Raw genomic sequence first — 25108 nt, forward strand, 5'->3', positions numbered from 1 at the left:
CCACCCCCAAGCTTGACTACCTTGCAAAAACCGCCATCAGACCCTCATCATCTCTTCTGCACGTCTTTCCACGTATCTGTGCGGTTGTCCCTGTGTCTTTCCCGCCATGACTGTCTTTATGTCCTGTCTCACCCACCCTAACTCCCGCCGGTCTCCAAGTCCTTTGGTCCTGGTCCTCCCGTTTTACCCCGTCTGTCCCTCTCATGACAGTACCTCCAACCCTTTTAGGTCCCCCCTCGTATGCCCTTCCGCGTGTCTGTCCCTCTGTACCCCCGCCCACGTCTGTACTTCTGTCCGCCCCCGAAGGTGATCCTCTGTTCCTGCAGTCCAGCCCTCCGTCCTGCCAGGCCTCTGCTCACCATCCCTCCCCGGGCCCGGAGAGTCTGCGGCCGGGTTCCCCTCCCTCACCCAGGGAACTCTTCCTTCTTCCACTTTCTCTACTTTGAACCCATCCCAGCAGAGTCCAGGAAGTAGCCTGGCGCCGGGGACTGGCGGCCGTGAGGTCCAATGGGACATGTCAGCGGCGGCGGGGGCCCCGCCCATAGAGCGAACACGGCCAATAGAAGTGAGGAGGCAGGACTTCCGCTGCCCCGCGGAGGGCGGGGGGAGCGAACTGTTGTGGTGCGGAGCGTTGGGCGGGCGGCGGCCGGGCGGCCCAGGGGCTGCCGAGGGACTCGGGGTGCAGCCGAGCGGCTGCAGGGGTGGGGCGGGCCGGACGCGCCGCGGGGCCCGGGCGCCGCGGGTTCGAGGCCGGGCCCCGCGCCGGGAGGCCGTGCCACCCCGGGGGAGCTGCCCGGCAGCGAGTTTGCCTGGCTGCAGAAAGAAGGCGGGAGCCGGCGGGGGCCCTTCGAACCCCGCTGGCAACCCGGGCCTGGAGTCCCCGGGGAGCGGCTGCTTCCTGGGACGCCCTCCCGGACGTCCCCGCCGAAGGGTAACGGTTCAGGGTCCCCGGCAGAAGCCACCTCCGGGTGACTCCCAGCGGGGCCCTGCGAGCCGCGGGAGTCGACCCCGGGGCCGCGAGCGGAGAAGAAGGTGCTCGGCGGAGACGCGGCGGCGGGGGCCGAAAGAGCCGGAGAGCGGCGGAGCAGAGCCGGGCCTCCCGGGCGCGGAGCAGGGCAGCGCCTCGTCTGGAGACGGACTCTGGGACCCTCGAGTGCGGGGGTCTGGGCGACCTGCCCCGCGGGGAGCGGGGCCGCGGAGTGGCCTACGGGGGACCCTCCCCCAGAGGGGCCGGCCCGGGGCGGGGAGATGAACGGCTTTAGCACCGAGGAAGACAGCCGCGAAGGGCCCCCAGCTGCCCCCGCCGCCGCCCCCGCCCCGGGCTACGGCCAGAGCTGCTGCCTCATCGAGGACGGCGAGCGCTGCGTCCGGCCCGCGGGCAACGCCTCCTTCAGCAAGAGGGTCCAGAAGAGCATCTCGCAGAAGAAACTCAAGCTGGACATCGACAAGAGCGTGAGTCCGCCCCCGCCGCCGGCTGGGCCCGGGCGCACGGCCGCTCTCGGGCAGCTGCCCCGGGCTGCGGGCCGGACCCCGGGGCCCTCGTCGCCCTTTATCTAAAAACTGAGGAGTTGGACTCGAGCTTGCAAAGGCCGCTGGGCTCTGACAGGCTCTAACTGGGTCGCTTCCCAGATCCAGGAGGTTGGGGAGGGGGAGGCTCCGAGGACCCTTCTTGCCTGGGAAGATTTGACACTAGTTTTTGGTTCGTTTTATTGGTTTAGATATGGGAGCGGGAAGGGTTGGGTTCATTTTGTTGGCCCACGAAGGAGCAGATATTAGGGCGGGGGTGATTTGAAGGGACCCGGCTCTTCTCCAACTTCTTCCTCCTCGGATCCCTGTTATTCCTTCCGAAAAGGAAAGGTGGCAGTTACTTCCCTGCCTGCCGCGGCCTCAGCTTCTGCAGAGGGTCACCGAGCTCGCCGCTTCGCAGGCAGCTGTGGGGAAATAGGATTTTTCACGGATGTGGCAGAAGTAAGGCCAAGACCAGGTCTTGGGAGGTGGCTCTTGTAGACTGGAAGGAAAAAAATCCATTTTTATAGGGGTAACTTTTTTTCAGAAATGCCCGGGAGGGTGGGGTAGGTAATTTAAATTTGAATAGAGAAGTTTTCCTGGGTGATTTCACCGCTTCTAGTTAACTATTCTAAAGATGTGCCTATTGTCAACCAATTAAGAACTTTTTAGCTTAACATCTGTTGCTGCGAGTCTTAAGTGGCTGCCTCTTGATTAGGAATTGGAAATAAATTAGTAGGGTATTTAATATTTGGGTAGACCGGCCAAGAGATTGGGTAGTTGACATCCATTCTCTTTTAGGAGCAGAATTTCCTCTTTGGGAGTGGGCATTGGGGGAAATCAGCGATTTCTCCTTAAACTGAAAGGAGACCCACTTTTCCATTTCTGATTTTGGTGCTGAAACTGAGGCCCAGGGATAGGAAATGACGGTGCCAAAGTCACACAGCACGTAAGAGGCTGGTTAGTTTCTTAAATCCGTTGTCTGATTTACTTCCAAGCCCCATACCTAAGCCTTGATTAAGTATTTATTAAATAAAAAAATCTTCCTACCCTTTCCTCCAGGCTCATCCCTCCCACCCCCAGTTTTCTCTTAAGTTAATGATTATATTTGCAAGTCTTGAATGGACAGATGCATTTTTTAAATGGTTGGGGGTGAGTTAATGGGCTTCTTATTATAAGTCTCTATCAATAAATGAATAAAGGAATGAAAGGAATTCATCTGAGAGCCAGCAACCGGCTAGACACTAAGGTGGCCTGGATTGGGACACGTGTTGAAGTGAAATGCGTAATTCTAAGACAGCAGTGAATTCATCCTCATGGAAACACTGCCCACCTTCTGTGTAGGTTGTTGGTGCCTTTACTTAAGCAGCTAATAATAATATTTTCCAGTCCTCGAAAAAAAGAAATTTCCAGTTCTTTTAAGCCTACCATCTGAAAATTGTGCTGCTGCAGCCAGAGCTGCATTTGCCTGTGACCCCACTGGAAAGCCTGCGTTGGGCTGTGTTGACCCTTCTACACACATTGTCTAGAAGAGAGGCAGCCTGAGCCTGGTACTAGAGTGACCAAAAGGTAATGTTTCTGAAGGAGTAGGGTTTCCAGGTAGAATCACTCATGGTTTGTTTCAAGGTGGTGTTATAGAGTCATTATTTCTGAAAGGGATTCTATTTCATTCTCACAGGCTTGGACAGGAATTCAATTCTAAGTAACTGCTGTGTTACAAGAATTTTTAGCTGTTGCAGAAAGTGAAACAGGAAAAAAAACCACTAGAGCCTTTTCTACCTCCCTCCTTCCTCCACCCGTAACTCCCCAGAGGCCACTGAGCTCTGAAATTTCTGAAAACCAGTATGTACTTGAAAATGGTGAAGAAGAAATAATGACTATTTATCTTGTAAAAGGGTTTAGCAGAGAACCTTTGTAAGTAATAGCACCTTAAACCCAGCTCACACAGTTCAGCTCCTTTCATGTAGACATTGGCGGTGTTCTGTGATTTATTAAGATATAATAAGCTTTCAAACATCCCTCCAATTGACATATATCTGCTTTTTTCTGGAGAAAAGTGGAAGTGGAGAATAGTGTAAGGAAAATGTGGGAGTAGGAAGGGACACATGGCAAGGGTCGGAAGGCCTAGATGACCTTGGCCGGGTCATTTCCCCACTCTTGAGTGGTGGCTTGAGTTTATCCCTCTAGAAAGTGAGATGGGGCCAGGGGGTTACTGGTGGTTGCTAAGTTCCCTTCCATCTAAGGTTCCATTACTCTGATGTCCTAACCTGAAATCTCCCAGCCACAGCTTTAGGAAATCACTTTTTCTGCCTGTCCTTTTTCCAAGGCTGATACCCTGTGAATTTGAGGAGCAGCTTAGTCTCAAATTTTCCATGTGGTTCTAGCCAATCTGAGTGCCGGGTTCCTGTCAGGGATGTAGAGTGGGCTGTGCGTGTGCTTTCTGCCCTGATGAAAGCTCGTCCAGTAGTCTATACGTCAATTAGACAGTATTCTTTGGGACAATGACACGTGCTGTGTCTGAAAGGCCTTTGACAGAGGGAAATCTGGCAAAGCTATTCCAATTTGTAACCATGTGTACATGTGGCTTTTACTGGCCTAAGCTGCTTTTAGATGCAAGGGGCTGCCCATGTCGATGCAACAGCACGTACTGGATACCTGCTGCCTGCAAGACACCATCACAGTATAGACTTAAAACTACTCATGACTCACTGATCCAACCACATGAAAGTGCTAATTCATCTGAATAAAAAGCAATTTTCATTATTTTCTCCATGAAAAGGCCTGAATTAATTATGCTGATTTCCTATCAGCTTACTTTTTTATTTTTAAGCACTTGAGGAACAAGCTCAAATTCAGAAGAATATTTGTGCAACATCTGGTTCCATGTCACCAACCCCGAGTCATTTACACAGCCATTCAGTTGGTTAGGTTTTGGAATGGTTCCTCCAGCCGACCGTGGTACTTACGTTCTTAATAAAAACCCGTTGGTCACATCTGAGCTGCTGTTGCCACTCTGGCTTACTGTTACGCCTCTAGCCTGCATTAGACAATCAGCAGTAGTATCCAGCTTCTTTTCTGTGGTTCCCCTTGTGGATCAGATGTGTGGTGATGCAAGAATTATAAATTGAGACAGAAATAAAAGTTTTTCAGAATAGTAGCTGTTGTCAGTGTAAAAATAAAATGTCCCGTACAGTCCCTACTCTCCTGCTCCCAGGGGCAGTGCATTCCAGCCCAGTGAAAGGTCCTAGCTCCTACAGGTCTGAAAATGTCATATCACTCCTGCTTCAGAAACCCTGGGGGACTCTGTCTCGTCTGAAGGGAAGTCCAAGCTGTTCTCGCGCCCACTACCCCTGAATTTCTTGTGATGCTCCTATCCAGGGAGTGACAGGGTCTCCGTGGGGCCTCCTCACTCCCGCCTTCAGTCAGCCTCATTTGAAACTTAAGTGTGGGCTCTTACCACCTGGAATGCTTCCTGTCTGCCTCCAAGTCTGCCCTGCACCCTGGCTAGCTCAGCCTCAGAGACCTCTCCCTTTGCTGAATCCGTCCTGTTTGTCGTCTTTACTGCTTAGAGGGATTTGGTTTATAATACACCACCCAGTGTGATGGTAGCGTTCTCTGTGAGGGCATCTCCTTCTGCAGCTCGGTAGTAACTCTGGAAATTCCGGGCTGCATCTTGTTCTTCTTTCTCCCTCCAGTGCCTCATCAGGGAGAGCAGCCCCACAGTTTGACAGATCCCTGTTGCTGTTTCCCTGGAATTGGCAACTCTGACTTTAATTTGCTTCCCTTCAGGTAAGGCACCTGTATATCTGTGACTTCCACAAAAACTTCATCCAGAGCGTACGAAATAAAAGGAAGAGGAAGACGAGTGACGATGGTGGAGATTCTCCTGAGCACGACACTGACATTCCTGAGGTAAAGGTCCAAAACTTCAGCTTGAGAAGGCTGGGAGGCTGGGTTCTCATCTGATCCTTACCTCTGGCCTGGTCTAAGCAGTAACTTGAGTCCTCTTTGGTGTGGTTTATTTGAAAAGTGAATCATAGAATCATGGTAATACGGAATCTGGGAGATGAGAGCTTGGAAATCAGCCAGTCTGACTGCCCCACCTTTTTACAGACAGGCACAGACACTTGGGGTCGCACGTGTATCTTGGGGGCTCCGATCCAGTGTCTTCTCCAGTAGGCCATGCTGCCTTTCTTCAAGAAGCCCCTGACAAATGCACCATATAATACAACCACAATGTCAAGGTTTTTAAAACTTTGTTTTTGCCTTTAAAGTTGAAGGCTGAGTGAATGTGTATGGATTGAGGGAAGCCACTCCCCCTGTTCTGTGGTGTGCAAAGTGAAGGTGTAACTTGTCAGGTCATACCCGCTCTGAATCTCCATCAGTCTCTGATTCCTGGCCCAGGCTCGTTCCCAAAGATCTATTCCAAGGTCAGTTACCCAGGGCCAGGGTTTCTCAACCCTGGCACTTTTGACACTGGGGGCCAGATAACTCTTCACGGTGGGAGCTACCCTGTGCACCAAAGGATGTTTAGCGGGATCCCTGGCTTCTAGCCACTAGGTGCCAGGCATACCACCCTCTGAGTCGTGACAGTCAAAAACTGTCTCCAGACATTGCAGGTGTCCGCTGGGGGCAGACTCATCCCCTGTTGAGAACTACTGCATAGACAGAGAGCCCCAGGCTTCTTAAACCAGAGGCCCACCTTTCCTTCAAGGTGCCAGTGTCTGTTAAGCAAGGCTACTGGGAGGAATATCGGATTTCTCTCTCTCTAAATTGTTTTCGCTTAAGACTCAGCAAAAGAAGAACCATTTATAATGTACATTGAATATTTGACACATGAATATTTCATAAGGCAACCGCCTGTTAGCACTCAGAGTGAAAATGACTGTGTAGGAATAGAAAGAGTAGGCGGGCCTTTGTCTGCAGATGTGGAGGAAACCTTTGAAAATATGTCCCTTTCCCTCTGCCCCTCCCTATGTCCCCTTTTCTGGCGTTGGTTTACAGTATCTTTCTGATGCCTTTAGCACTATTATTATTATTTTTGCGAAGAAATGGATATATTCACTTTCTAAATGCTTTTCACAAAAAAGGGGGGGGGGTAGAGGAATGTTTTGAAAAAGAATGAAGGACTTTGGTCCCTCTTATTGATAATTCATTTTGTTTTTAAGTGCTCTCCACCTGCCTGAAGCAAGAACGTCTCTTTTAGAGGCAGGTAAAGGCAGCCCAACCTTCTGGGCCTTCAGTATTTCATGACTGTGCAGCTTTCCTCTTTCCCGTGTTAGAAAAAGAAGGGAGGGTCCTTTCCCCGGTGTTATGCAGCCATCTGCAGAGACCACGACCCTACCCTGCTGATTTGCACATCGGCTCCAGTAGCTCTGAGCTCTCTCTGGAGGGTCGCTAAGGATTCTAGTGCCCGCAGGCTGAGCCCGGGGAAGAGCTGTTTGAGAATTCCCGTCTTTCCCACTGTGCTCCACGCCCCTATGTCTGGTCCAGGCCAAGCTCTGGCCTGTCCTCCAGGATGTGTGTCTGCCTTTACCTTGGCTCTTTGTGCTTGCCACCCCCCTAGCATCAGCATCCCCAGCTCCACCTCACCGTTTCATGTCTGGATCATTGCTGTAGCGTCTCTCTCTGCCGTCTCCCTAGCCCCAGCCAGTCGTCCCTGCAAACCACCACAGATCCATCTTCCTAGAACAGCACCCTCCCACATTGGCTCAGCTCCTCCTGCTTTTCACGACACGCTGTCACTCAGTCTCACCTTTTAAACCCATCACCAGTGCCTCCGACCCTCTGGCCCGTGTGTTCATCTCCTGGCTTTCCGAGCTCATGGCCTTCTCTCTCATTCCCTACTGTATCTCTGTTCCTCTCTGCCTTTCTGAACCCTGCCCCTCCTTAGCATAAGCTTCACCACCTCCATCAGCCTCCTGGGACCACCTTTCCCCAGCTGGAATTCCACTTCCATGGTTGTTTCTGTCTCCCAGCCAGTTACTAGTACTCAGTGGACCATTTCTAAGACTTCTTTGTAGTTCTCTCCATCCCCACCCCTACCTAGTGTAGTGCTAGGCACATCGTGGGCTCTCGGTGAGTCATGGCTGGTCAGGTGATGGATAATGTGTTTCTCCTCTTCTCTCTAGGTTGATCTGTTCCAGCTGCAGGTGAACACTCTCCGACGTTATAAACGACACTACAAGTTGCAGACCAGACCAGGCTTCAATAAGGCCCAGTTAGCAGAAGTAGGTAGACAAAATTACGCTCTAAAAAGGGAGAGCCAGCACTGAACTTCTGTTGGTGACCTTGATTCTCCCTCCTGCTGTGTGTCTGTTGATCGTAATCCCCGCTCTCCCTCTGGAAGCAACTTCCATTTCCCTCTTTTGCACAATTTAGACTCCCCCAGCTTTAGACCTAGAAAAGCCTGATTTTCATAAAAGAAACCAGGGCGCAGAGAAAAGAAAGGACTTGCTTAAAATCACACAGCAAGTTGGTAGCTTGGAATCTCAAAACTCCTGATTCTAAGTCCTGAGTGTTCTTTTGTTTGTTCATGTGTTTGAATCTTGTTTTGCAAGATTCTTTCCAGTTATGTTCCATTCTGCACATTGGGTGTGTCACATTAATCATCCCCAAACCTTCACTCAGGTTCAGTAGGAGCTATTTTTCTTTCTTTGGTTTTTTTCCTTGATTTCTTCTACTCTGATGTTAGCAATGGAAGTATTTATTATAATGAAAGGAGCCCAAGAACGGTTCCTCCTGCCCTGAACCCTTAACACAGTTCCAGGCATGGGGTGGGGTGGGGCGCTCCATGGGCATTGTTTTAATACACTGACCGCCTGCTTTGATGCTTCTGGTGCTGTTGGCATTTGTGTGGGAGCCCTCTCATCCCTTTCTAAATGTGTTTTTCTGCCTGTTGTAGAAAAACTTGGAAAATGATGAAAAGAAAAATACAACCCCACCATCCAGAGAGAAGCACTCGGTAGTTCTAGTTCTCTGACTCCCTTTTCCTCTGTCCTCGACACCTCGGTCCGTCCAGAGATGTCCCTAGAGGCTCACAGCCCCGTTGGTTTGTGGTCCTTCCTCTAGGGGTTTCTTGCTGATCCATCATTTTTTCTTAAACGTCTCCATCAGCATCCAGATAAAACATAGACGCAGACAAGCCTTTCTTACTTCAAGATAACATTACCCACTTGCCGGTGTCCACCCCTGATGGAAGGGATGGGATGAGGTGGGGCAAGAGAAGACCTGCCTTCCCAGGGCTTGTAAATAAGTCAAAGTTCAGGAATATAGAGTAAATGATGAATTTTTTTTTCAAATCTGATACGTCTTTCAAGAGGCAGTTATGTACTATTTAGATGATTTTTTGGGGTCAGGCACTTACATCTGTTCAGTTGGCTGTTTATTTGACACAGTTTTAAAAAGACAGTTTTCTGCCCAGTTCCAGGGCCTGAGAGGTTGTGGTCAGAGCTAGCCAGTCAGAGCCGTCCCAGCCTCTTCCTCCATGGGGATGACCTTGACACTATGCCGTGGTTGGCTGCCACTGAAATAGAAGTCCACCTTGGGAGTATTGTGGGTTAAAGTGCCACTTTTGGAAGCCCGGAAAGCAAGTCAGCTGAACCTGGGAGAGAAGGGCGTTCTGAGCGTTCAGCACCGCAGGGCGTCCTGCGGTCGCCACCGCCCCTCCCGCACTCTGGAGCCACCTGCTCTTTCCTCTTTTGCACGACTTAGAATTTGTGGCCCTGATTTATCCGTGGTTTAATGGACTTTGTTTCCCCCCACCCCCAATGCAGACTGTCAGCCGACACTTCAGGAACATACCTGTGAATGAAAAAGAGACCCTCGCTTACTTCATCTACATGGTGAAGAGTAACAAGAGTAGACTGGACCAGAAGTCAGAAGGCGGCAAGCAGCTCGAGTGAGGGTGAAGCCTGTCTCCAAGAAGTGACGTGTAATGCTTCATGCACAGGTGATATCTGCTACATTTACGCCCACAAAGACTGTTAAATTTTATTGTAAATAAAAAAGTTTGAATGATGAATACTGTAAATCTTTTCAGTCAGGAGGATTATATTCTCATGATTCAGCATGTTTGTACAAAGACTTTCTTTTAAGACAACTCCTGGACTTAAAATACAAGATCAGAAAAAGAATTAAAGGAAAACAATGCATTGCCATATGCAACAAAGCGTGAAGTCAGTTCTACTGGAAACGTGGGACGACAGATATTTTGGTAGTCACCTTGCAGTTCCGCGCCGCCACCCGTGAGGGCAGCCCTGGCACAGCGGCGAGGTTCGGCTGACGGTGGAGGTGCCCGAGCAGACCCGGTCTGCTGGGAACTCAGATGCCCCGCTGTGTCGGGGGCTTTGTTACTTATCAGCAAATCAGTCTGACCAGTCCCCTCACCGGCCCTGTGCCTTGCACACAGTAGGCACTCAGTCACCGCTTGCTGGCTTATCCAGCTGTCACTAACAGTGCCAGCCTTGTAATATCTGCTTCCCACCTCTCGGTATTGAGACCTCTGCCGTTTCTGTTGCTCACCATTTAACTTCTAGCATGTGGAGATCCTGGTGCACCAGTGGAGGTTTCAGATCAGACAAGGACTTCAGGGCAATCTCATGTGCCAAGCTGTATTTGTGGAGGTTCCAGAAACACTGATGTGGACCCGCTCCCAGGAGCTGTGGCCCTTTGTGCACCCCTCCACGCTTCATTCTTTGGGATGAAGTTATGTATTATGACTTCAGCCATGCTCTTGGGCGAGAAAAGCTTTGATAAAAATGGAGATACTTAGTTGTTGGGGGCTCATGTCTTCAGAAGTAACTAATCCTTAGTTCACAACCAAAAGGAAGCTGCCAAGGGCCAGGTGATTCCTGCTTGAAAGTCCAGCTCTGGGATAGAAGGTCTGACTAGCCTTGATTTCCTGAGCCTGGGGGTCAACAGCAAATCATGGGCTTAAACAACAAAGGTCAGTGCCATCTGATGTTCATTTCTGTGAGCAATTTGCCTCCCTCTTGGGAAAGATTGCTAAAGTTTATTTTTCTTAAGTATTAAAAATTACCTGATTTTTATGTTCAAAAACTCAGATTCCTCTATCTAATTATATCAGGGCCAAAGTATTGTTTGAAAACAAAGCTTTATATCCAAAAGCATGCTTTTGCAAAATTTTCTAATCAGTATGTTGGGGGTGGGCAGAATGTGGACTGGGGTGGGAAGAAAAAGAAGAAAGGACTTGAATTCTAGTTCTGACCATCTTGACATATGTTGTGGTCAAAAGTATCACTTTTTACTCAGTTTTCATTCTGAGTTCTTTCTTAAGCCTTAAAGAATAAAAGCAACAGTGGACAGCCTGGCCTGGCAGAGTTTTAGTGTCTCACAGATGGCTCAATCTTAGCGTCAGCACAGAGAAGTCAGAACGAAACCACGCCCCTGCCCAAGCAGGGCGGTGGGGCGCCCAGGGACTCGGCCTGCGGAACGTGCGTTCTGCGCGTAGGGACCGGGCCGCCACTCACCGAGCTTTCACCAGTGTTCACGATGCATGCTAGAAAACTGCAGCCTTTTAACATATATAAATGAATGTACATAGCGCATACTCTAGACCATGGGGGCTCTTAACTTTCACACACCTGACTGTGGATGGCTCGTCAGGGTGCTCTCTGCGTGTTTTCCGCCATTCAGATTCAATACGTATTTAGAGATTGTCTCACTACTTACAGCTGAAGGCTGTTGATGTGTAGGAATCAAGAAGGCTCAAAAGTCTGTGGCTTATGTAGGTTTTTTTCCCTGACAACCTGAGTTAGAAAGGTTTTGAAGACTTCAAACACCAAACCGCCTTTGTCAAGAGGAGTGTTTTCTCATCAGGCTGGAGTTCGGGGGCAGATGGAGTTAAGGTACTGGTAACCTGCTCTCTGGAAAATGTCTCTGTCTTATTGAGAAAAGAAGCGTATCTTTCTGATGTTCAAACCAAAATTGTGGGTGTGTAGGTCACATTACTGCTTCTTGAGCAGCCAGTCTGTGTTCCCGGTTGAGAGAGACGGCAGTACATTTCTGTACAGGAAGTCGTGGTGTCGGGCTCCATCCGTTCAAGTGTGTCTGTCAGCGTGCTTTTGTGCCCAAGTGAAGCCTGGGGAAACCTTTCACCCTCGGCCAGATGCCGTGTGCACGCGAGTCCCGCACCATCCTTCCTCTAAAGAGAGGTCCTTTGGAAAAAAGGGGAGTTTGTGGTGTCTTTTCAACCTTTGATAACACGTCAAGTGAGGGAAAAGACAGAGCTCTCTGAACTTAGGCTTTTCTTGTGTGCAGAGATCTGTTCTTTCATCAGACCACTAAGCCACTTGCCTTAGCTCTTCTGCGGTTTCCCATGGCTTGATCTGCGGGCAGGAGACTTCTGTCTGTTAGAAATGGCTGGACCCTCCACAGCAACTGGGTCTGGCTTCGAGGAGCAGTGGGGTTTGGGGAAAGCAGCACTCGCGCATCATGGCTGCCTGCATTTTGATACCACCTGTCAAGGACCCGCTTCTTTCTCTCCACCTGTAATGTCGCAACATTGCCTGCTCTCCTCTTGGTGCTCCTGGGCAAAACTGGAATGTGAAAGCCAGAACTGGCGTTGTCTTCTTAAAGAGCAGGCCCCTGCCTCGGTTGCAGCCTCGTGTGGTTCTTTCTTATGCCCTGAAGGTTGTCACGTGGATTGTCACCATCCTGCCATTCACATCGCTTCGTTTTAAGGCTTTTAAAAAACGGACAAACTTCTTATTTCGACGAACGAACTCGGCAACAGCAGGTGAAAAACATTGTAGCTGTATCCCTTGAAAGATTGAAACCAAAGGGTTCAAGACCAGTGATGTAACAGGAAGAGAAATTGCACTTGCGTGTTAACAGCTGCCAAGTTAGCTGTTCTGTCTTAGCTAGAAAGTCACCACTTGTCTTCCAGAGAATAGACATGCATAATTGTTTGCAGCTGAAATGTTGCATCTAACCTTGGCATTTCGGCTGTTTATTTTGTGGAAACTTTTTTGTTAATACTCTGCAGGGCAACTGCCTGGTAGAAAGGAGAAGGTGGGAGAGAAGCTTACTCTGGGGCCCGACTGTGCATCCCAGAGTTGCTGCTGCCCAGAAATCATCTGAAGGCTCTGTCATTACAATGAGAGGATCCACGAGGCGGGAAGAGCCTGTAAGTCGTCCAGTCCAGTCTCCCCATAGGTGCTGACATTCTGCCTCCAGCCGTCCCGACATGGGTTTGAGCAGTCTGGGCTTAAACACCTCTGAGGACAGAGTACTCACTACCTCCTGGGGAAGCCTGTTCTCTCTTTGTAAACCTCTGGCTTTTCTGTGATCCCTCTAATTTCCATCTCAGTCTCTGCTCAGTGGGGGCCACGATGAACGAGACAGTTGGCCAAGGACCTGGTTGCTGCCACGTCTCAGGGCACAATGCTTGTCTTTTGGAAAGGAGCCACTAGCAGTTAGACACTGTGGTGCCCTGACTGTCCTTCCCCCTGAGTACTGGTCCATTTAGTGCCTTGTTGGAAATGTTGAGGCAGCCCCATCAGCCTGGTTAGGCTCTGCTTGCTGAAGCTGATGGGGGAGGTCAGGGGAGAAGGGAGTGCTAGCAGCCTGCTGAAAACTGCCTTAAAGTGGGCAGGGCCTTCGTTTTGTGCTCGCCTTGTAGAAACTACCACTCACGTGGCTCGGGGGAAGTTTCTGCTGGGAGATTTTAAAGTGTGACTGTTGCTCTGTGTGATGGCCGCTGAGGGCTCGCACCTTAAGATTCATGGAAGGACTTTCACATACATCGTTTTTACCGAGAAAACAAAGCTTAGGAACTTGGGGGAACCACGTGTGTTGGTGTCAGAGAAGTACGCATTTTCATGCTGCAAAGTCCTGTAAGTTTGCTGTTGCCCAGTCATTGATTTTTAAAGGTGGGGAAACTAAAATTTCCAGTAGACTTGGCCAAGCCCCGTGCCATCACCTGGACCCGCCCCTCGCCCTTCGGACCCGCCCGGCGCTCTTTCACTTTCCGACTTGCAGCTGGGCTGTAACCCAGCCTGGCTGAGCTGCCCTCAGGTTCTTGAGACCGTGCGACTGAGCGGAGGCTCCCAAGGCCAACCTGGCTCTCAGGGACTGTAAGCCAACCTGCAGAACTCGAGTGTGTGAAAGCATTGGGAAGGCAGTCAGGCGAGTTTTGCAAAACAAGTGGGAGGGGAGAACAGAAGTAACCTATCATTTAAAACCAAGGTTCAAAAATTCCGGTGGGAAATGTAGCGTCCTAGAATCTAAATTCTCATGGAATGGACTTGCTCTGTGGGTCAGACTTCAGCCTTTCAGGTGGTCCTTTGAGGTTGAGTGATTCAAGTGGCCCTGACTTGGACAAACACAGCTCTGTGGTCCTGCCGCCCATAGCCCCCGTCCCTGTTTCTGAGAGAGGCGGTTGCACTGAAGGGCAGGTGGGCTCAAAATCATGCCCTGGGAAGCATGACGCTTTAGGGGTGCCTTTGTCTTCCTTTTGTTTGATTATAGACTCTTTCCAAGTTTGTGGTTAGGAAGGGTGGAGTTGATCTGATGTTTTTAGGTGGATTCCAGCCTGGGGCAAGGCGGGACCTTTTCTTAGGGTAGAAATGTCTACACTCAGTTATTTCATCAAGCTTGCATTTTCAAACACTAACCCTTCTGTTGCTTCCACTTAATGAATCCATCTTTGCCAATGACAGGGTCATGCGGGAGCTGTCTGTATTCTGTTATGACCATTAGAGTGTTTTGGGGGTGCAGATTGTTGTTTTTTTTTTTTTTTTCCATTTTGTAACTGCCTTATTGAAAAGCAAGTGCCCTTCCATTTCAGGCCTCCTCATACTGTACGTGTTTCCTTCCAGATCTGGGGGATCATTTGTATTTTAATTCTGTAATCTATGGCTCTGTACTGTTGACAGGCTCTCAATTCTGTGGGGTCTCCTTAGTATGTATGTGACTTTTCATGTTGCAATATCACAGATGGGACGGCCCGACTTTCGCTCTTAATAAACGATCTGAATGAGAAATGAGAGACACTCTGTTGTTCTCTTTGAACGTCCACGTGGAGTTCAGATGCCTTCACTTGCGCGTTTGGCCCCTGGCTGTGCAGGACAGTGACTGGTGACAGCTCCTCCCCTCCCGCTTCCGTTCCCAGTGCCCACCGCACGGGTTCAGATCCAGAAATCACGTGCAAAGAGATGGACTGCAGTTCGATGGCCTGAGTCTGGAGCTGAGTGCCGTGTAGATTACCAAGGGCTTCACTCCGGGTCTTAAGTTATCCATCTGTGAGAGTTCTAAGTAAACTGGATGGAGGGATACAAATTGAAATGTTGGGGTGTGGGGTAGGGAGAGCATGCTGCAGACTGGAAAACTCAGTCTTTCTAAGGGCAGCCCCACTTGGCTCTGCCTGTTGTTGCCATGTGGCATGCCAGCCCTGTGTGGCCATTTCTCACAGTTGGTCAAGAGGAGCTGGGGATAGACCTTTATATAAATATTCCGGTGTTTAAATGCCTCAAAAACTTATTTTTAGCAGTGCACGGGCTAGCATTTCTTCACCTGTAAAGCCTTGCTATGTAAAGTTGGTCTATCACCTGAATGCTTGTTGGAAACAGTGGAATCTCTGCACTACCTCGCCTGCTAGCGGCTGCTCGATCAAAGGCCCCAGGCTATCTGACTGAGTGGGTTGGCAGACGCCCCTGAAGCCTCTGGGATAAAGCCCTTTGCCCAGCCAAGCCTCAGACGCAGGTCTTCCATTTCAAATCTGTCACTAGTGTCACTTTACTACATCTCTGTCCTCAGCAGAATAGGAAGAAATGCAGCGAGTGGTTCCCTTCATGTTAGCCAACTAGAAGTAACACGCTAGCTCTGAAATTTTAAACAGCACCGAAATTTACTAAGTACAGCTTCTCCCCTCAGTACCCTCACCCTCTCCCATTCCACTCCCATGTAAATACTGTGAAGGTTGACTTTTCGGGAGGCATTTTGGGGGCAAGGAGGGTGGGGAGTCTCAGCTGTCACCAGGAGTTCACAGGGTCAGTGATGGACTGCTGCCAAAGGATGCCATTTTTTAGGGGATCCCTGAGTCAACTTCCAGATGGCAAAGGAAGCTCCAGTCTTCACACTGTGTCATCTCTTGATTTGAGGTGTGACATAAGCAGTTCCTTCCACTTCTCTGTCTGCCCTCCCTTCCCTTCATATGTAACCAGGTGGCCTCTGAGCCCTCACACACTGAACCTAGGAGAAGTGCTTTGTTGCCAGGCTTCTCCCTAATTGTCTGACCCCTGCTGGAGTTGACCTCCTTTGAGGATCCCACTGACATCCATCGTGATGGAAGGATGAACCCACTATCTTACTGTCCCATTAGGGCAGAGGTTCCACTAGGAACCAGACGTCTTTTTTTCAAAACAGACCTTTAGAATACTGAGTTGAATATCAGATCAGCTGAGGTCCAGCCTCTTTGAAAGGTGGCACTTGCCACCTCCCATTCCCATCAGAATCCCCTGTAAGAACTCTGTTACAATGCTAGTTCCTGGTTCCCCATCCCAGATTCTCAGTATGAAAAGTGCAGGGATTGAATTCCAGGAATATGACTTCTTAAAATGTCCCCAGGTAAGACTTAAGCTCAGTAAAGTGGAGAAATTTAACCTGGTCTAGATGTTTTCCAATCCAGCAGTTTCAACCTCATCAGGAATATTGCTAAGAAATTCCCAGTAAGACCTACTTAGCGAGAACCTCCCCAAGGGCTGCTCAGGAAACTACTTTTACAAAACTTCCCGAGGAATCTGCACATCCAGGTTTAGAAGCCACTGAGTCCAGCCCTCTAAGGCCCAGGGAGGGAAAGCAGCTACGTTCAATCTCAAACAGCTCGGAAAGGTCAGAGCTTGAGCAAATAGGGTGCCATGCACAGCCAGAAAGACACTGTGAAGATGAATTATTGGCATAGACGATCTTCAATCTGGGTGTGGGTGGGAGCCAGAATGAAAATAATCCACGGGTCCTAGCATGGTGCCCGGCGTGGAGGAGGACACTCCAATTCTGGAATTGAATCTTCCATTTACTTAACAGTTTTTTAGTTTATAAGGACCTTCCACATTCAAATGTGATAATATTCACCAAGTGCAGTGTGCAACCTGTTACTAGCTTTACAGACAACGATCCATCCACTCTGATGACAATCATATCAAGTAGGAGCTGTTGTTAACTCCAACTTATAGAGGTGTAAATGCAGGCTGGGAGAGGTTGAGGAACTGCCCAAGTAACAGAGCTAGAGGCACTCGGGGGAGCGAGTCCAGGGGTTGTCTGAGCCTAGGGACACTTGTCAACTCCACCATCAAAGAACTCAGGAATGAGCACCACGCTTTGAAGCAGTGCAGCGAAAACAGCTCCCCTTGTCCTGATCAACCGGATTCACTAAACTTTAATGAGGGATTCCTAGAAGTCACTAAGACTCTAGTTAGAAAATTTAATAGGGTTTAATGGAGGTTAACAAGGTACATCCAACTTTCCAGCCAGGTTTTAACTTAACAGAGCTGAACCGAGGTTAACAAGCCCAGGAGGTGTAAAGGCACCTGCATGATTTAATGGGGTTAATGAAACTGTCAGAGGCTGGCCGGGAGGGACAGAGCTGGAGCACGCTGCGGCTAATGAGTCAATCTGGTGAGGTCAACAGGCTTTTATTAAGCAGCAGAAGCCTGCCCTGTCTTGCCCTGGGCACCACAGGGGTAGCAAGGAAGAGAAGACCACAACCAACATGCCAACCACGGTTAGTCCCGGTTGGTAGGATTTAGAATTTCACTTTCTCCTTTGTGCCTTCTTGGTGTTATCTAAATTGTTTATAATGGGCATGAATCATTTTCACCAAAACTGTGAAATAGCCAAGCAGGTCTTTTAAAGTCGTCTCAAAGCACTTTCCCTTGAATAGTTTGTTACATATTCCTGAAACCTGTAGAAAACAGTAAGAGAAGTAGGAACAAGAGCAATAAGACAGTCTTAAATTGGGGCAGCAGTTACTACAGAGGGTGTCACCCACTACTTCCACGGGTTCCTGTCGCGCAGTGTGAAACAGCAGTGTGCAAAGTCCTGCTGGTCAGTGGGGAAGTCAAAGCACATCCTCGTCTCCCTCCCAGATTGCTGGAGTTTTTTCCACTGAGCACTTTCTAGGTGACAGGTCCAAGCTGAGCACTTTACTATGAAATAAATACTATTATTCTCTCTCTGTTTTATAGACAAGGAAAGAAGTTTAGAAAGGGGAAATGGCTTGTCCAGGGTGACCAGAAGGTGGTGAGGATGAGCCAAACTTCTCCACCCAGATAGGGGGTCAGGCCTGTGTGACCCCAGAGTCCACTGCACCCTGCTGCCCACTAATTGGATACGCTAATATCTCCCGGGAGCATGGTTTAGAACCGTGAAGAACTGTCAATATAACAGAGGACTGGTTTTAAAAGTATTACACATGTCAAAGTTGTAAAATAATATTTAATGACATAGGATGTTCTTATCAGTTTAAAAATACCAGATATGTATATGTGTATGCATATTGTATGAGTATATATATATGTGTGTGTGTGGATATGCATATTTATATTTCATATCTATAGGTGGCCCTCCATATCCACAGGTTTTGAATCTGAGGATACAAAGGGCCAGCTGTACCACGTGGTATTATGTAAGGGACCTGAGCATCCACGGATTTTGGTATCTGTGGGGGGTCCTGGAACTGATCCCCTGTGGATACCAAGGGACAACTGTACATACTGTATGTGTGTGTGTGTGTATGTACACACATGTACACACACACACACACACACACCCTGAATCTGTGGCTGTGGCCGTATCGGTAGGCATATCAAAGCATCTATCTACCCACTCCATGTATAGCCATACTATATCTGTATCTGTATGATTCACAGTAAGCGGGAAACAGTCAGGAAGGAAGAGGCTGTTTGAAAATCAGAGGAGCTTCCAGGAAGAGGCCCCTAAGCAAGCCCTTGAAGGAACTAGAAGGTTTGACAGGAGACAGGGGGAGGGGAGGTCCAGTCCAGAGCAGAAGGCCTCACATACCAGAGCGAGGAGCTTGGACTTTGGAGTCATCAAAACTGCTATTATTAAAAACCAAAACAAACAGTAAGATGTGATCGAGAAGACGTTTGGGTGTCTACCATGTGCCAGGTGCCTGGGGGAATGTGGAAATGCACTCTGTCCTCCAGGAGCTGGGGATGTCTGAGGAGCTCATACCCAGACAAGGGTGGAAGGCAGTCCTTCCACTGCTAAAATCCTCAAATCCATGAGGAAGCCTCAAGGCCCCATGCCATCCCAAGTTCTGATGAAGGAGCTGGGTGCAGTGAGCTCTTGCTATCTTGGCGAAACTGTGAGTCTTAGCAAACGTAATGAGTTTAATTAAGCCGAGCGGGCTACTGAGCCTTCCTAGGGCTCATGGCCACCAGCAAGGCTGGACTCTGCTCAGAGAGCAGAGGGAGGTCACCTGTTCCCAGCCAGACCCCTCTGAGGGTCCCGCTCAGGAGCCGGCGTGGGTGGGGGGCAGGCAGAAGTGACCTGGGCCCCAGGGGAGCAGTGCAGCGGCAGGGCTCAGCTTCAGCCCTGTCAACAAGCAGCTGCCCGAAGTGAAATCATCTAATGAAGCGTCGTGCAGCCCAGATGAGGACTGAGAGACCCCAGCCTGCCCACTGGGGTTTAGCTCAACTAGATGAAGTTGAACTTGGCTGAGCCAGTTTAAACAGTTCCAGGGAGGCTCCCCTCTCTTCCATGGTAAGAGTGTTTGCTTTCTGGTTGCTAATCATCATTTTCAAATGCGTACTCTTCATGTTTCTGTCCAGGAATATTTCCAAAGCTAAATATGAGAAAGTGGTCAGGATGACACTCGTGCAGCAGTACTCAGGACGGCTGTTACTTGCTAAACACCTGCCAGGTGCTGGACACCTTGCTAGAATAGTAATATGCACGGTCATAATCCTCACACAAACCTGCAGAGAAGCTGTTATCATCCCTAGTTTTCAGATGGGGAAACTGAGGCTCAGAGAAGTTGAATGGCTTACCTAGGATCTTATAGTGAGCCAGAAGTTGAAGCCATGTCAGTCTGACACCTCCACGCACCATGCAACCTCTACCACAGCCACAGAGAGACGTGGGATATTGACAGTGTGGGGAAGAGGGAAGAGCAGTAAACCTGCTAGAAAAACTCTGGATCCCAGCAGTCTGGGGTAGTCAGTGCAGGGGAAACAGCCCTCTGTTTTCCATGAGCCCAGTGCGGTAGTGACAGAAGAGTTTTGAGCTACCAAGAGATTATGTTTTTTGCAGTGGCCCCTATCCAAAGAAACAGAAAAAAAAGTGTGATGCATTTTAGACTTTATATAGCAGGGATATACAGACAGACCCCTGCCCCAAGATTCCTTTAGGGCAAGAGGCCTCAGAGATGTTGGATTGCAAAACACCAGCGTCCCTCAGGAGTTAGCCTCCTGCCCACAACTCCTGGCTCTGTGAAATTTCTGGGTCCCCTCTCCGCTTCTCTGAACTGCTAAAGGAAGTTAGAAATAGTGTGCCCTGGGGCTCTGGGGTCACTACAGTCTTTGATTTCTCTACACCGAGCACAGATGAGGGAGTGTGACCACCAGGTGGCGCCCTCCCCTTAGTGGCAGCCCCAGGCCACATGGGAAGGCTGGCGTATTTTCTGTCCCCTATACAGACGCTGTGTTTAAAGAATGCTTTGATTCATACCGTTGTAAAAGTCTGGACAACCAAAGCAGAAAGGGATTTAGCTTTCTGGTCTCACCCCTCATTTTACAGGCAACACTATGGTCCAGTGGGAGCAAGGAAGGGCCCGAGGTCACACAACAGGCTAACTCCCTTCTCTTGACCGCTCTTTCCACCACACTAACTGTTCTCAAACCCCATGAACGCCTCCCACACCCCGCCCTGGGACTGCCAGAATACTGCTCTGAGCCAGAGCAGGCTCTCAGGGGCTGGGAAAGGCCACTCCCCCTTCCCCTTCCCTGCCATTCCCTGTTTCTTCCTAACCAGACCCTGGAGCCCAACCCCAGCTACAACAGCCTAAGTAATAATAGCTTGTGTTTATCTCAGCCTCCTCTGGGCCACGCTAAGAGCTTCCCAGTCATTATTTACTCACTACTGGATCTTCACAACATCTCTGCAAGCTATTCTGCTTTTGCTTTTACAGAAGAAGGTTCTGGGGTTCAGAGAGGTTAAGAAACCTGCCCACTGCTGCACAGCTTTTCTAACCAGCTCATTTAGCTGTGAGTACAGGCCAGCAGGCCAGTCCAGACCTCCCTGTTGACCTTCACCCAGTCTCATGCTATATTCTCTGTTTCAAAACACTTTCAAAGACCTTTCCCCATTTCCACCTGACAAGAGTTTAGCACGGTGAGAAAAGGTATTGTTAATCCATCTCAGAGATTAGAAAACTGGAACCCAAGAGGATGATTGGCCCACGGTCACCTGATTCACGGTAGACTTGGACCTGGAACCCTGGGTTCCGCCACTGGGTGGGACACTCCAAAGTACACTCCACATCTCACGGCCCTGCTGATGTCCCTGGAAATCATGGAACTCAGCGGCTAAAATTGCAGGTTTGAGAGACAGCCAGGGCTGAGTCTGCCTGCCAGCCCTGCTATGTATGAGTCATGTGACCAGGAATAAATTACATACATTCCCTCTGCTGTTAGGACGAGTAAATGAGCCCATATAGGTTGAGCACGGCTGTTGCGGACACAGGAAGTGCTCAATAAATGGTAGTTATTTATTGATATGATTAACCAAAACTCCATACTTAGCATTCCTGCTACGTGAGTCGTAAGACCTGCACTGTCCAAGTGGTAGCCACTAGCCACATGTGGCTACTGAATGATTGAAATGTGGTCTGAACCGAGATGTGTTGTCAGCTGTAAAACACACCCTGATTTTGCTCAGTATGAAAAAAAGGATGTAAAATACATCATTAAAATTTTCATATTGACTGCATGTTAATTCTATTTTAGGCATAGTGAGTTAAATATATTAAATCTATGATTTAATTTAATAATAAATTCACCTGTTGCCCTTTATTGTTTTAATGTGGCTACCAAAAATTTTTTTAATTATATATATATGGCTCCCACTGGTGGCTTGCAGTAAGAGAAATATACTTCTATGTTAATATATAAAGAGTGCTACTGCTCTGTGGTGCTGTCTTAGACGGTTTCAGAAATTCAGCTGCCGCAGCCTGCCTACCCCTTGGTTTATCTTAGTAATGTGGAATATACGGGCTCTGAAACCAGGAATCCACTCACGGGCTGTGTGCCCATGGGCAAGTCACCGCAGCCTCTATGCTGATCTTTCCAAAACAAGCAAACAAGCAAACCGAAATAAATCTGCAATGCCTCACAAGGTTATTGCGAGGATTAAGTGAAATAATAAAAATAGCTCTCCCGTGGACACCATGCCAAGTGCTCTGCCCACATTATCTCATTTGAACCTCACAAACCCCAGGAAGTTGGGGCAATGATCTCAGCCACTTTGTAGATCAGGATACTGAGGGTTGGAAATGTTCAATAACTTGTGCAGGGTGTCTTGGCCCCTGTAGGATTGATTCTATCCCCTTCATTGGAAGTAGAGGGGTTAGGTAGACTAGAAGAAAAGAAGAGTACAACTCCCCTTGTGACCTTGAGCAAGTCCCTCCCCTCCGTGGGCCTGTTTCCCCTTCCCTAAAAAGAGGGTAATGTTTGGATGGTGGGTAAAGATTTTGAGGTTCCAGTGTGATGGGGTGCTTTGAGCATTGCAGTGAACATAGGACTCCTGGAACTCCTTGAAAGTCTGATGCCTTCCGTTGTCCATTCTGTGGGGATAAATGTGCATTTCTGTTTGTTTTAATAACATTTGTAGGAGCTTTATATAGTGTCTATGTCTGCTTACATTAGACGCTGTGTATTACAGTTAAGAGTCTTTCACTATTTCCCATATAAACCTTGTTTTTTATGGGTTTGGGAGAGCTCAGCTGTAAAAACTCTCTTGGCTGGAAAAAACCATTTTTTTCAAACAAATTAGGCTTAAATCAGGAGGCTGGTTTCAGACACTTTAGAGCCTGCATATTTTTTCTTAGTAGTCACTTTTCATTTAAAAATGAGACTGGCTGATTTCTTGCTTTCATTTCTTTTATAAAGATTTAGCAAGACCATAAGCTTAACTGCTGGTTGCATGAAGAGAAGGATCTAGGGCCTTTTCCAAGAGAGCTCTGGGCCCGAAGTCTGCAGACTGCCGTCTCCTCCCCAGCTCAGTCTGTGACTGGCTGTGTGACCCTGAGCTGGTTGTTTCCCTCTCTGTGTCTTCCTTTCTCCATCTGTCCATGAGGAGCCTAATTCCTGCCCTTCTCCCTTCTAGTTCATGGGGAGAAAAATGTGCTTGGAGAAGTGAAAGTACCCGAGAAAGAGGAGTCACGGACTAGTGCAAAGTATGACAGGCTGAGCTTGTCACCAGCAAAAAGTGGATTTCTAGAATCGGTGTTATAGTCAGGAAAGAACCTAGATGGTAAGGAGCCCACACCCCTCCTCATTTTCAGATGGGATCCACTCTGAGCTGGGATGGAGGAAGAAGATTCCAGAGGAAAGCTGGAGTTAGAATCCCACATCCCTTCATAAACTCCCTTCTTTCTTTCTCTAGTTTGTACACACACACACACACACACACACACACACACACACACACACACACACACACACACACACACACACACGGAGGCGCTCTGACATGTGGGGAAAAGCCAAGTCTCGGGAGGCAGCCAGACCTGCCCTTTGATCCGAGCCCAGCCTGCCTTTTACCGTCATCTGACCTTGAACAAAGTTCTTCACCTCTCTGAGCCCCAGCTGCTTCAGTAGTAACCTCACGCGATCCTCAGGAGGCTTACATGAAATAATGCATGCTAAGTAAGGGCTTAAGTAATTTCCTTAATAAAATTTTACCGTCGTTATTATTTCATGTACTAATAGGCTTTAAATGTATGGAAAAGATTGTATTTACTGCTTGTGAAAGGAATAAGAAACCCTTCAAGACAAATATTTACTGTTGTATGTTAATTGATGACGATTATTAGGATTGTTTCTTATGCATTATTTATACCCACAGTGCCGAGCACAAGGTGGGAGCTCAATCAATGCATGTTGAATAAACTGTACTGAAAGTACATTGGCCACAGGAGCGATTAGAAGGAAATTGCAGCTTAATTTTTTTATTGCAAAATTAATACTTATTCATTGTAAATATACGTATGTGTGTGTGTGTATACATAGTTAAGCAGGGAAAAAAGTCAAAATTATCCTTATTACCACAACTCAGACACAGAGGTGTAAATGTTTTGATGTATATTCTTTCACTTTTTCCTCCATGAATGATATTCATTTATTTATTTTTACGTTAAGCAGGTCACTACTGACAGTCTTTAGAAACTTGGAAGGGGGTCCCCCCCATTTATACCATGAACAATGTCCATATCAATTCCCACAATTTTTCCAGGGGCTGAGTGGTAACCCACTGGGGAGTTTAGTTAACCAGTTCTGTAGTTATAATATATGGGAGGTCCTTTCCTATTTTCCATTCTTTTGTAGAATAGCCCTGTAGTTAAAGCTCTGTAACAGTAGTTAGTATTTCCTTACAATAAATCCCTGGAATTTAATTTTAAGTTCGTGACCATTGCATTTCCACCGCCCCCCCCCCAGATTAAAAAAATAGTTGCTGTCCTTAATCCCAAAATAATATTAATGACACCGTCCCCCAGAGCCAGGTGGAGGTAGGGTACTGACAAACCGCATTGAACCCTGGGAGAGAATAAGAAAGTAAAAGGCAGGCTCCAAGGCCATTCTGCGGAAGGAGAGCTGAGGACGCATGAGCTGCCCGAGAGCCCGCCCGTGGCGAGGAGAAGAGCTGGACCCCAAGTCTGGAGCCCCTGTCTCAGTCTGGTTGGTGAAACCCAGAGCAACTCCGTTGTGCTCTGGAGGCTCAGCTTTTGCAGCTGGGAAGTGAGGGCTGGGAATGTGGCTCGGGCGTCCCAGACAGTGCAGTAAGGTTTGGGGAAAGTGGGAGGACAACCGAGACCCCCTCAGTGGGCACCCGCCCCCTTGTCTCAGCTCCTGGGTGCAAGATCTGAGATTGGGACCAGACACAGGTGGGAACGAATGTGAGGCTCCCCGCGCTGTCTTCTCTAAGCGGGTTTGAGCCCCGCGGGATGGGGTTTTCGGAGGAGGCGTGCTTATGCCAAACTTGGCTCCGGCCTCTGCAGGCGGTACCCCTCGGTACCCTCTCTCCTTTCACTGGCCGAGGCTACGAGAAAGCAGGACCCGGGTGTGCATTCTTCCCGTGCCTAGGATACTTCATGATGCTAAAAATAGTCGCGGGCGGGGTGTTCTGCATATAGCCATAAAACGGCCTGTAAACTAAACTGGAGTCCTGGGTTCGAATCCAGAAATGTCCCCTCCGTGCTGGGGCAAACCTCAGTTGGCTTGCTCCCCAAGCCTCAGTTTCCCCGTGCCTGTCTGGATTTCTAAGGGGCGCCCCAGCTCTTGGAAAGAAAAGGAAAACTCGATGTTTCTTTTCTGCTCCTCCCCGAGGGGCCTTGGGGCCTCGG

At 48.8% G+C, this 25108-nt stretch overlaps 1 protein-coding gene across 1 annotated transcript; it reads left to right on the forward strand.

Annotated features, from left to right (window-relative positions):
- The first annotated feature begins 654 nt into the window (after positions 1 to 654).
- SAP30L (SAP30 like) lies at positions 655 to 14516 on the forward strand. Its single transcript, XM_032477172.1, has 4 exons — positions 655 to 1452; positions 5296 to 5418; positions 7638 to 7736; positions 9282 to 14516. The coding sequence occupies exons 1-4, from the start codon at positions 1249 to 1251 to the stop codon at positions 9408 to 9410; spliced, it is 555 nt and encodes a 184-aa protein (XP_032333063.1). The 5' UTR covers positions 655 to 1248; the 3' UTR covers positions 9411 to 14516.
- Positions 14517 to 25108: the final 10592 nt, after the last annotated feature.

This window comes from Camelus ferus, chromosome 3 (assembly GCF_009834535.1).
Source record: "Camelus ferus isolate YT-003-E chromosome 3, BCGSAC_Cfer_1.0, whole genome shotgun sequence".
Taxonomy (NCBI): domain Eukaryota; kingdom Metazoa; phylum Chordata; class Mammalia; order Artiodactyla; family Camelidae; genus Camelus; species Camelus ferus.